The 12,283-nt window shown below is 39.3% G+C and overlaps 1 protein-coding gene across 27 annotated transcripts in view; it reads left to right on the top strand.

Annotated features, from left to right (window-relative positions):
- The window catches only part of LDLRAD4 (low density lipoprotein receptor class A domain containing 4), a 450,420-nt gene that overhangs the window by 221,501 nt on the left and 216,636 nt on the right, over positions 1-12,283 (top strand). For 25 of the 27 annotated variants that reach the window (XM_025865209.2, XM_025865205.2, XM_073888066.1 and 22 more), the window contains one exon: positions 4,436-4,576. The exons of the other annotated variants lie outside the window; for them this stretch is intronic. Coding sequence is in view for 12 of the 25 variants with exons in the window: in XM_073888062.1 (XP_073744163.1) it covers positions 4,436-4,576 (141 nt within the window). In the remaining 13 variants the exon portion in view is untranslated. The remainder of the gene's footprint in view (positions 1-4,435; positions 4,577-12,283) is intronic. 27 annotated transcript variants of the gene reach the window in all.

Here is a 12,283-nt window from a genome sequence, read left to right as displayed (position 1 = left end):
ATTTAAGGCAAAAAAGTTTTCCCCTCAATTTAATAGAAATATTGGGCTTGATGTTCCATTACAGGGAATTCATTTTTTGACTTTGGGTAAGTCAGGAATTCTCTCTGGACTATTTCCTCATCTGTGACATGAGAGGTTTGACCACTGTGTCTCTAGGGCCCTCTTAGCATTAGTATTTTATGAAGCTATGACAATTCAAAGTCATAAAATCATCAGAAAGCTTTATGTAGGAATGTAGGAAAACTAAAGAAGACCCTAAATTTGGAGGAAATTCTGTATTGTTAAGAGTATATAAAGTGATTCTAAAGTCTGTTGGCTGATTCTGGAAATTTTTTTGTAAGAAACGGAGAGTTATGGCAGAAAGGAATGCCATTTTCTTCATTTATTTTTATTTTTTATTTTTTTAAAAAGATTTTATTTATTCATTTGACAGAGAGACACACACACACACACACACACACACACACACACACACAGCGAGAGAGGGAACACAAGCAGGGGGAGTGGGAGAGGGAGAAGCAGGCTTCCCGCCGAGCAAGGAGCCCGATGCGGGGCTCGATCCCAGGACCCTGGAATCATGACCTGAGCCGAAGGCAAACGCTTAACAACTGAGCCACCCAGGCACCCCAACCATTTTCTTCATTTAAAAAGTCCCAACTTTAAGGAAGAGGAATTATTTAAGTATTACAGATTTTTAGATTATGTCTGTAGCTCCTGAAGGAAAAATTAAGTTCCCAAGCTGTTCCTTCTGTAGTCCATTCCAGTATTACACGTCTGAAGTCACCATGCATTTGTAGCCAAAATATTTCCAATGTTTAAACAATCTTTGATTTTTTAACTTCAGGCTTGGCAGAAATACTCAACAAGTTCCACAAAGAGTGGATGAAATATAGTAAGAAAACATTTTTTTATTCTTCTATCTTCTTTCTCTCACTTGAGTTTTATTTCACTGAGGATGTTTTCTGCCTTTAGTGGGTCAAAATGTAGTTTGGGGGTCACACCTGTGGTCCCAAAGCTTCTGAAATACCCTATTGGCAGTAGAGAGTTGTTAACAACTGGGTCTGAATGTCCAGGAATCATCAAAATATCTGCCTATTTTAAGAAAGAAGTTTTTAGTAAGTTAGCAAATACCAACTAAACATTCTAATAAAATACTTTTAGCTAAAAAGGGCTTAATATAAGTAAGTTATCTAATTCTCACTAGGCAGTGGTTCCTCATCCTCGCCGCCCATCAGAGTCATTCTAAGGATCTCTAGTATAACCACTGCCCTGGTTGCACCTTGGACCATTGAGAGCAGTTGGTAGGCTGGGACTCAGGCATCAGAAATGTTGAAAGATGCCCAGGTGATTCCAGTACACAGCTAAGGTTAGAGCCTCTCATCTAGGGTTCTTAGTTTGTTTCAAATATCACAATAACTTGGTTATTAGAGGACTACTCACTAACGTCTGAACATACTGGGCTTTTGGATAGCAAAGTATGGTGGAGATGGCCTTGTAAGTCAGGATCCAGTTGAAAGCTTGCCTCTCGCTGGAATGAGCACTGGGTGTTATATGCAACTGATGAATCACTAAATTCTCTCTCTGACACTAATAATACACTATATGTTAATTAAGTTGAATTTAAATTAAAAAAAAAAAGAAAGCCTGCCTCTGTCTGGTACCAGTTATGTTACCTTAGACGGATGTTTTACTCTGCAGTTTCATTCCAGCTTTAGCATTAATATTTAACACTTAATAGCATTACAGCAATTTTCTAGTATTTTCTATATCACATCCAGAAGTCAGTGGATTCAAAACTTCAATCTAGTTGTTTTGATTCAAGTGGCCATGTATTGGAAGGACCTTTAGTTTGATATTTAGCTAATGACTTACCATTGAGAAGACTGAGACTTTTTGAATTTGAGATTCTATGGGTTGATATTGATGTTGGCAATTATCTAAGAAGTAGGAGTTTTCTAAGCAAATCAGTAGCAAAAGCCTTGTTAATGCATCCTGAGTAATGTTAAGCCTACTTAAAAAAATAAACTGTTTTGAGAACCTTGTTACATATGTGGGCATCCTCATTACAAATGAACCTTACACATTCATGAAAACAGACTTGGAAAATGAGAGGCAGCTCTGGAGAGAGCCTGAGGCCAGAGCTGGTAGATTTGGACACACATCTGGATTTTGCAATTTATTAGGAGTTTAATTATGGGCAAGTCACTTAATCTCTGAGTCTTAATTTCCTCATCTATGAAATGGGAGTAATACCTACCCTAATTATTTCACAGAGTTCTTATGAGGCTTAGATTAGATCATTCATTTATTCAACAAATACGTGATTCATTGAGTGCCAAACTTGCTAGGCAGCACTCTAGATGTGAGGGATATAAAGAAGGAAAGTATGTCCTTGGAAAGAGAAAATATATTGGTCATTTCTCACATTATTAAAAAAAAATTCATGTTGTAAGCCCTTTGAAGAGGGATGCTCTTTCATCTCTGTGTTTCCATGTCTTAATACCTGGCACATAACAGAGAAGGGGCTAAAATATTGATTATAAAAATGAATGAATCACATAATTCATTTCCTTGAAAACATTTTGTTCTCTGGACTGGGTCTCCCTTGAACAAGTTGAAATGAGTCAAGTGTGGGGGTGGTTTCATGTTCTTGCTGGTTTAAAGTTCCACACAAACGGGAATGTGGTAGTCTAACCTGAGATCCTTTCAAACCACAGCAATGGCTAATCTTTTAGTTGGAGTTTAATTCAGTTTAGGTTAATATTCCCTTTATTCCAATTACCATTTCAGCAGCATCAGCCTATTTTTGGCTAATGTCCTTTTCATGTTTGGTATTAATCTGAAATCTAATATTTCTTTTCGAAAGAAAGATAAATTCTTTTCTTGACATCCCTTTTTTCCATTAAGTTAAAAAAAAGTCACTTCATAAATATGATTTCAAACAGCTGTATTTTAATATTTCTACCTTATGGGAAGAGCATTTGGCATCAGCAGTGTTCCTACCACATGGCCTGGATCACATTTAGCACACAGATTTTTTAACCTGGACACTGTGGCCAGTGATGAACTTATAGATGTGCATTTGGGCTATGTTCACATGCTATTCTAAACTAGGTCAGGGGGTGGGCTGGTATCTTCTAGACTCTTTCAGGAAAATGTGAACAAATGGAGAACTGTAATATCCCTTTCATACTGGGTCACAGAAATACTTTGAGGGTTTAAGTTCTTTGTCTCCTTGCAACAGGTAAAAGGGTTATTCTCTTTGCAACCCCGTTTGTTGGTAGGATAGCTGGAGGAGGCCTTGGTGTGCTGATGCCCAATCTTCTATTTGAATAATGGAATTTTAGAATTGAAAGGACCTTGGATTTGATGCAGGCCTGCCACCCATATTCGAGACAGACAAAATAGAGGAGAAATGAGGAGGCTGTGATAGGCAGCATCAACAGGGGTCTGGAATGCTTTTCTTGAGATTTGGTTTTCTACCCACAGATTTGTACATCCAGTGTGAGTTCTGCCAGCTTTTGTGGGTGCACCTAGGAGAAAGCTCACAGTCAGAATGCAAAGTGATATTCAATGTAGGATAGACATAGATGTTTATGTGCCCATGTGTATATAATTGTGTAATTTCCTTTATCCTTCAATGCTTACGTTGATAGTAATGTTTAAGTTTGCAAATTTATTTCAACGTCTTACAAAAGTAAATTCCGTTTTCATATATTGATTTGCAGAGATTTCAGGGATTCCATGTTCAGTGTTCCTACAGAGATTTGGGCTGGGCTTCATCATATTCTTTAAGTTATTCACATGGCCCTTGGCATGGATGCTTCTCAGGTAGCAGAAAGCACATATTATTTTCCTATGTTTTATATTATAAAGTCAGTGCTACCCCTGCCTGCTATTAAAATTGGTTTTTCTTAGGCATAAGATGAATGAATACCAGAGAGGTTAAATATTTTGCCCAGAGCTTCACAACATCCAGTGACAAATTGGAAATAAAATATATGAGCCTCCTTTTGTTAAGCTTGAGCTCTCGAGTTCTGCTGGACCCCCAGCAGCTGCTTCTAAGACTCCCTACATTCTTAGAGGCTTGGAAAACTGCCACAGATGTTTTCATGCAAAATAAGAACCCCATATCTATGACTTTTGCTGGGCAGGTCGTGGAAAGAGAGCACCTGTGTTACTCATTTTTGGGCTAGAGACATGGGGTGAGTAATGTACTGCAGGCCCCAGAGTTCCCCTGGGTAGGACACTGTCTTGTGTATTTCGTAGAATGAAGGTCCTTACCAAGATAGCCCTCTCTGAGTTCAGTTTTTTGGTATCTACAGAAAGACTGATTTCCCAAACTATCAATGGCACACAAATGGGGAAGGAAAAAAAAATTGAAGAGCATCAAGCTTGCATTGACTACTTTATGCTCTTTATTATACTTTTTCAGAGTGCAAATTCACCTGCACCAGCGGTAAATGCTTGTATCTTGGTTCACTGGTCTGTAACCAACAGAACGACTGTGGGGACAATAGTGATGAAGAAAATTGTCTCCTGGTGACTGAACATCCACCTCCTGGCATCTTCAACTGTAAGTACCTCCTACTTACCTTGGTATCATTAAGTTGGATTCTGTTTTTGAAATGGTTAGGAAGTGGGGTCATAGGGAAATGGAAAGGATGTTGATTTTTGGTTAAGAAAAGAGATTTTGTACTTTCATAAAGGGAATGTTTGTTTGTTTTTTTCTTTCAGTATAGAAATATGGTGTGTCTAAAAGTGGAAAATTCATTCTACTTTCAGAGATGGCCAGTGGTGCTGTGTGTTGGGATAGGCTTTGGCTACTTATCTTAGAAACACTAAGTGGATTATAAGAAATAATGTATTGGTTTAATATTCATGTCAGTTTTGTAGAAAGTTTTTATGGTAATTTAAAATAATAATTTAAAAATAATTTTAAAGAAGCAAAGAAAGATATGTGGAGAGCTCATAATTGATCATGTAATTAAAATAAGAAAATAGAAGAATTTATGTGGGACTTGAAAAAAGGTTCTGATTATGTGTTTTCCTGTTTGGTACTACTTGGAAAACAAGTTAAGTAAGGTGTTTACATGTGTGAATCCCAAGGCTGAGGCTTTGAGCATTTCTTGAACTTGAAAAGGTGAAATCAGAGTTTGAAGTTCATCAATGTTTTGATCTCATGGTTTTTATGAAGAGGAAGGAGTAAGAAGTCAGCTTTGAAACACTGCTGAACTTCTCTTAGGAAACTTGTTTTCTCAAGCTTAGTGAAGTGGGTTAAGGATGAGAATGTCTTTGCAATAACACGTGCAGGAGGAGTGTTTGCTCCTCTTCATGGGGTCCTACTGAAATCATTCGATGGAATTCAGCTTCTTGCTCCAGTTTTACTGACATTATTTTGAAAAGTTATATTTGTTTTTTATTTACAGATTTAAAATTTTTGTTATGGCTATCAGACTGCATAAATACTCATACTATAATGTGAAATGGGAGGAGATTTTTTAAAAAGAATGGTTTTCTCTATTCTTGCTTTATTTTTATATTGAAGGCAAACTCAGAAAATGACCATGCCTAGTGAGTTTTAAGCCTGTTATTTATGCTTGCTAAATTCAAGAGTCTAATAGTGCAATAGTTCTTTTCAAGTTTTTCTGTTGTGTCAGTTTGCATTTTCTTATATTGCATGTCCTTAGAGTCCCATCTCTATACTTTGAGAAGAAAATTTAAGGTTAGGAGTGTACTTTCTTGGTGTTTGGTCCTTGTGTTTCCTGTGGTGATGTTTTTAAAGCCACATCTTGGTTGGGGAGAGCAGAATGCCTTTGACTTCCCAGAATCAATAATTGAGTAGCCTTATGGTCATCAATACTGTAATTTGCATAATGCTGTTTGCCTGGACAAGGGAAGGGATCCCCACGGTGAATTGTCCTACTCTGCGTCTGCCTGTTGGGTTGGGATCCTGGCCACAGCACTCACCTAATAATGGGGCAGCTCTATGACCTCATCTGCAAAATGGAGCATGAGAATGGGTATTGTAAGGATTAAGTGGGAGGGTCATAAAGCACTTAGAATCTTGCTAGTACTAAGCACTTGATGTAGGTTAACTAGACTCAAGCCAGTGGGTCTTAGAAGGAAAAGAACAATGTAAAGGCAATATTTTGTTTCTCTAGACTTGAATAACAGCAAACCTATTATGTGATAAACTGTGCAGAGAATATTACAATTGTGTGGTACTTTCACTGGATTGGATAGTTTTGTGTGAAAAGCAGGCAGACCAAACCTTTGGCCCTCTAACCTGCAGCACTTTGCAGACTGTTTCTCTGTATCTTGAAGGTTCTTCTCCTTCACTTTAGGATAGTTCAACTGCAGTCCTCTTATTGTATTGAACCCTCTTCCCTTCCATTCCCTTCCCTTCCTCCCACCTTTCTCCCTTTCTCATGAGTAGTGCTTTCTGGTTTTTAAAGCCTATTTCCAGATATCTTTTTCATTCATTTTTAACAATATGAATGCTTTAATTTTGCTTAAAGCTAGATGAAGGAGTTACATCTATAAATGTCTCAACATTGCCCAGGCAACTACAAAAGTTTATCCTAATAGGAGCCTTAAGATCCTGTTGGCAAACTGTTGGTTCCTGCTGTTCAGATATAACTAAAACTTGTGTCCTTATAGCTAAAATGAGAGATTAAGACAAAAGCCAGGGGACATAAGAACAAAGGTTAGGACTATGGCTGTGCCTTCAAGTAGACTTGGGTTCAAGTTCCAGCTTAAGGAAGTGACTTAAACCCCTTTAAGACTTAGTTTTCATATTTGTGAAATGGGAATAGTTCTCTGCCATATAAGGTTACTATGGGAATTTAAGTGAAATAATATACATGAAAAGCATAGTCTACATAATTGCATCATTGCTATCATCATCCCTACTCATTGTGTGGCCATTTCTTGGGGAGTTGGACCCCCATGGCTTGTATCCTCTGTCTCTAATGCCAGGGTCACTCTTCATATGTAACAGGATTTTTCAGGTGTCCAAAAGTGAGTTCATCTTTACAGATTCTAGATGTTTCCTATCTACTTGTCCCCTGCTCAGCTGAAGGCAGCTTGCTCTGATCTGGCTGGCAGCCCCCCGTACTCCTTTCCCCCAGTTCTTCACAGGCACCAGAGGGAAGCTGGGTTCCCTTGTCACATTGGGACACTTGCTCTGAGTTTGTTGTCACTGGTGTGTTCTTTGTTGTCAGGAGTCTTTGGGAAAGGTTGTAGCTTCCCTGCTCTTTGTTGATGACAGAAGATGATCTAATATTGAATGAATATATTTTTTCCCCATACCCTACTGGGCAAGAATATAGAATTAACAAAGGATATGTTACTTCCTGTTAATAGCTGAATAATGAGGCTTAGAGGCTCTCCATTTGAAATTGGGATTTATTTATTTATTTGTTTGTTATATTATGTTAATCATCATACATTACATCATTAGTTTTTGATGTAGTGTTCCATGATTCATTGTTGGCATATAACACCCAGTGCTCCATGCAGTATGTGCCCTCTTTAATACCCATCACCAGGCTAACCCATCCCGCCACCCCCCTCCCCTCTAGAACCCTCAGTTTGTTTCTCAGAGTCCATAGTCTCTCATGGTTTGTCTCCCCCTTCGATTTGGGGGGGGGGTGAAATTGGGTTTTACTAGACCTACCAATGCATTTTCTCCAGCTGATGGACAGTATGCCCTTCACAGAATACTAACTCTGATGATGAGGCTCTCCTTCCTCTCTGCCTTGAGAACCTCAAGTTCTACAGGAATTCTTGTCTATAAAATGTCACACTCCCAGAAAAACACATAGTGCTTCCTCCTTGTTCCCGTTTAAGAACAGGATTCATTTATTTGATCTGCTTTGTTCCCACCTGTAGGGAACATTCAGTGTTCTGCTATTTGATTGTGCTTATGGTAAAGCAAACTGGAATCTTCCGGATTTCCAGATGAGCTAGAATCAGTTTTCTGCCTATGTTATTGGCTGTGAGCATGCACCATGGCTCAGATGTTTTGGTCATCTGTCTCTCATTTGATACTTACTAAAATTTAGCATGGATTAAAGTTAGAAAGAAAATGTTACTGTCATTTGTGAAGTCAGGAATGCTAATAATAATGGAGGCACTTACAGTAGTTATAAGTAGCTTTTCCCTTCAAAAATGTTTTGGAACCTAAACTGAGTGGTTTTACCTGCTTATCTACTTCTACTAACTATGGTTAGGCCATCCATTGACTGAGGCTGGTTTATTTTCCTGTTAGTCTCAAAGGGTTTGCATAGATGTGGAGGACTAGGCTGGTGTTGGTTGTTTCACACGGAAAGAATTTTGCTGGATGCACTTTTTTTACAGAAGAGGAAAAATGCTATCAGCCTAAATTGCCAGTGTTTCTCATGTCTTTACTCTTGGCTGCTCCATCAAAATATTGTACTCCTGAGCTACTAAAGAGACAAATTATACAAATAAAATGATTTATTATATAGAAAAATAAAATTATTTTTATACAAATTATTATATTTACAAATAAAATTATTAAGTGCCTTCTTTGATCATTGTACCAGGAACTGTGTGGGATGAAGAAAAACATAGATCCTTTTACCGAGGTGCTAGTCAAGTTGGGGAACTGGAAGATAAATATGAACACAGGGTAGTGAGAGCTAAGCAGTTCTAGTATTTTGTGGTTCAGTAGTTTAGAGAGAATTATTTTGGTTGGACTAGTAGTCATGGTGGCTTTCTGGAGGAGGTGTGCAGGGAGGTGTGGAGAGAGACGGAGTGTCAGGGCCAAGAATAGCACGATCATGGGGAGAAGGAGGGGTAGCAGGTAGCCTGAGATAGGGCTGGAAAAGTGGGTTGTGGCCCATAGAGAAAAGCCAGTAAGTCATGCTACACTTTTTGCCCATCTGTAACAAGAGATGGATTGCTTGTGGGTCTGCTGTAAATGTGTAGCGGAGACCTGCACAGCTCACCTGTCACCCTGGGTGGTGCTGGCATCGCTGCTCCCAGACTTCCAGTGAACTCTGCCTCACCATTCCTACAGGCTGAGTATTTCCTGTTACATTGCATTTTCAAAGTCCCTGTGCCACATCTTGGTTGGGGAGAGCAGAGTTCTTTTGACTTCCCAGAAGCAATAATTGAGTAGCCTTGGAAAGAGCCATGTACTTTGGAAATACTGGCAAGAACAAACCTTCCTTAAGCAATCACAGCTAAGGAATTCATGCCACTAGACCTTGAGTAAGCTCAAAGTTGAAACGAAGCCAGCAGTTAATCAGAACAACTTTCACTTTCAGCTTCAGTGGAATTTCCAATTAACTGAGGGGATCTGATTCAGGGAAAGTGGGAGTAGAAAAGCTCCCATCTCAACTGGAGGGGGAAGTTGCTTCTTTCTCTATAGGTGGTCTCATAAAACTGAACCTCAAAATCCAACGAACTAAAGATGAATAAAGTGTACCCAATTAAGCCAGGATTTTAACTTCAGGACTTTTTAAGAAGGAATTTTTTTTTGGCCCAAGGCTATTTAAGGTAGTAATAACCAAATAAAATGAAATTCAACATAGTAAAATATGAGTTGAGTGTCTTTCTTCCCAAACCAGCTCTTCTCACAGTCCTCTTTTTTCCCACTGCAAAGGGACTGACACCTGGGCTAAAGTCACCCTTAGGCGCTGAGCTATACTACCCTGTACTTCACCTTTGACTGTCAACTCCCCACCTTCCAAGTATGTTTGTTTGTTCGTTCGTTCATTCATTCAGTTTTATTAAGATGGAATTGACATACAGCACTGTGTAAATTTAAGGTATACAGCATAAGGACCTGCCATACATATATTGTGAAAGTTTAGTTAACACCGGGTATTTTATATTTGGGACAAGTCTCATAACCATGAGGAAAACTTATCCACAACCAGGCTTCCCAAAGACCTTTTTTGTACTGTAACTATTTCAGTTAAAAATTAACAGTCACTACTGTCATCAAATATCCTGTCAGAGTTCATATTTCTTCAGTTGTCTTATAAATGTGTATGTTGTTTTGTTCTCTTTACAGTTTGTTTGAACCAGTATCCAAAGAGGCTCCAAATATTTCTCCAAGAGGGATTGATATGCCCCTTAAGAATTTTTTACTCTAGAGTATACCCCCCCTAACTTCTTGTAAATTTTGGCAGAAGGGTCTGGGTTGTTTCTTCTGTAGGGTTTCCATACTCAGGCTTTTGCTGACTACTTTCTCATCAAGTCACTATATGTGCTCCTCTGTGCCCTCTAATTCCTGTCGGTTGGTAGTTATATCTAGAGTTCGGGGAGATTTAGGTTTGAATGTTGTGTGTGTGAAGTAGCTTTATTGGTGCCATTGTCTTCCATCCAGAGGCCCCCTGTCTGATTGTCTCTCTGTTGTGTGGTTATTTTTTTTAAATTTTTATTGTTATGTTAATCACCGTACATTACATCATTACTTTTTGATGTAGTGTTCCATGATTCATTGTGCATAACACCCAGTGCTCCACGCAGAATGTGCCCTCTTTAATACCCATCACCAGGCTAACCCATCCCCCCACCCCCTCCCCTCTAGAAACCTCAGTTTGTTTTTCAGAGTCCATTGTCTCTCATGGTTCATCTCCCCCTCCGACCTACTCCCCTTCATTCTTCCCCTCCTGCTATCTTCTTCTTTTTTTTTTCTTAACATATATTGAATTATTTCTTTCAGAAGTACAGATCTGTGATTCAACGGTCTTGCACAATTCACAGCACTCACCATAGCACATATCCTCCCCAATGTCTGTCACCCAGCCACCCCATCCCTCTCAACCCCCACCACTCCAGCAACCCTCAGTTTGTTTCCTGAGGTTAAAAATTCCTCATATCAGCGAGGTCATATGATACATGTCTTTCTCTGATTGACTTATTTCACTCAGCATAACACCCTCCAGTTCCAACCACGTCGTTGCAAATGGCAAGATCTCATTCCTTTTGATGGCTGCGTAATATTCCATTGTGTAAATATACCACCTCTTCTTTATCCATTCATCTGTCGATGGACATCTTGGCTCTTTCCACAGTTTGGCTATTGTGCACATTGCTGCTATAAACATCGGAGTGCACGTAGCCCTTCGGATCCCTACATTTGTATCGTTGGGGTAAATACCCAGTAGTGCAATTGCTGGGTCGTGTGGTAGCTCTGTTTTCAACTTTTTGAGGAACCTCCATACTGTTTTCCAGAGTGGCTGCACCAGCTTGCATTCCCGCCAACAGTGTAGGAGGGTTCCTCTTTCTCCGCATCCCTGCCAACATCTGTCGTTTCCTGACTTGTTAATTTTAGCCTTTCTGACTGGTGTGAGGTGGTATCTCACTCACTGAGGTTTTGATTTGGATTTCCCTGATGCCGAGCGCTGTTGAGCACTTTTTCATGTGTCTGTTGGCCATTTGGATGTCTTCTTTGGAAAAATGTCTGTTCATGTCTTCTGCCCATTTCTTGATTGGATTATTTGTTCTTTGGGTGTTGAGTTTGATAAGTTCTTTATACATTTTGGATACTAGCCCTTTATCTGATATGTCATTTGCAAATATTTTCTCCCATTCTGTCGGTTGTCTTTTGGTTTTGTTGACAGTTTCTTTTGCTCTGCAAAAGCTTTTTATCTTGATGAAATCCCAATAGTTCATTGTTGCCCTTGCTTCCCTTGGGTGATGTTTCTAGGAAGAAGTTGCTGTGGCTGAGGTCGAAGAGGTTCCTGCCTGTGTTCTCCCTTAGGATTCTGATGGACTCCTGTCTCACGTTTAGGTCTTTCAACCATTTGGAGTCTATTTTTGTGTGTGGTGTAAGGAAATGGTCCAGTTTCATTCTTCTGAATGTGGCTGTCCAATTTTCCCAACACCATTTGTTGAAGAGACTGTCTTTTTTCCACTGGACATTCTTTCCTGCTTTGTCAAAGATGAGTTGGACATAGAGTTGAGGGTCCATTACTGGGCTCTCTATTCTGTTCCATTGATCTATATGTCTGTTTTTGTGCCAGTACCATACTGTCTTGATGATGACAGCTTTGTAATAGAGCTGGAAGTCCAGAATTGTGATGCCGCCAGCTTTGCTTTTCTTTTTCAATATTCCTCTGGCTATTCGGGGTCTCTTTTGGTTCCATACAAATTTTAGGATTATTTGTTCCATTTCTTTGAAAAAAGTGGATGGTATTTTGATGGGGATTGCTTTGAATGTGTAGATTGCTCTAGGTAGCCTTGACATCTTCACAATGTTTGTTCTTCCAATCCATGAGCATGGAACGTTTTTCCATTT

The sequence above is a fragment of the Callorhinus ursinus genome, unplaced genomic scaffold, assembly GCF_003265705.2.
Source record: "Callorhinus ursinus isolate GAN/ISIS: 27379988/994484 unplaced genomic scaffold, GSC_fseal_2.0 scaffold86, whole genome shotgun sequence".
NCBI lineage: Eukaryota > Metazoa > Chordata > Mammalia > Carnivora > Otariidae > Callorhinus > Callorhinus ursinus.
Note: the sequence above shows the minus strand (reverse complement) of the source record. Positions and strands in the feature narration are given on the sequence as shown.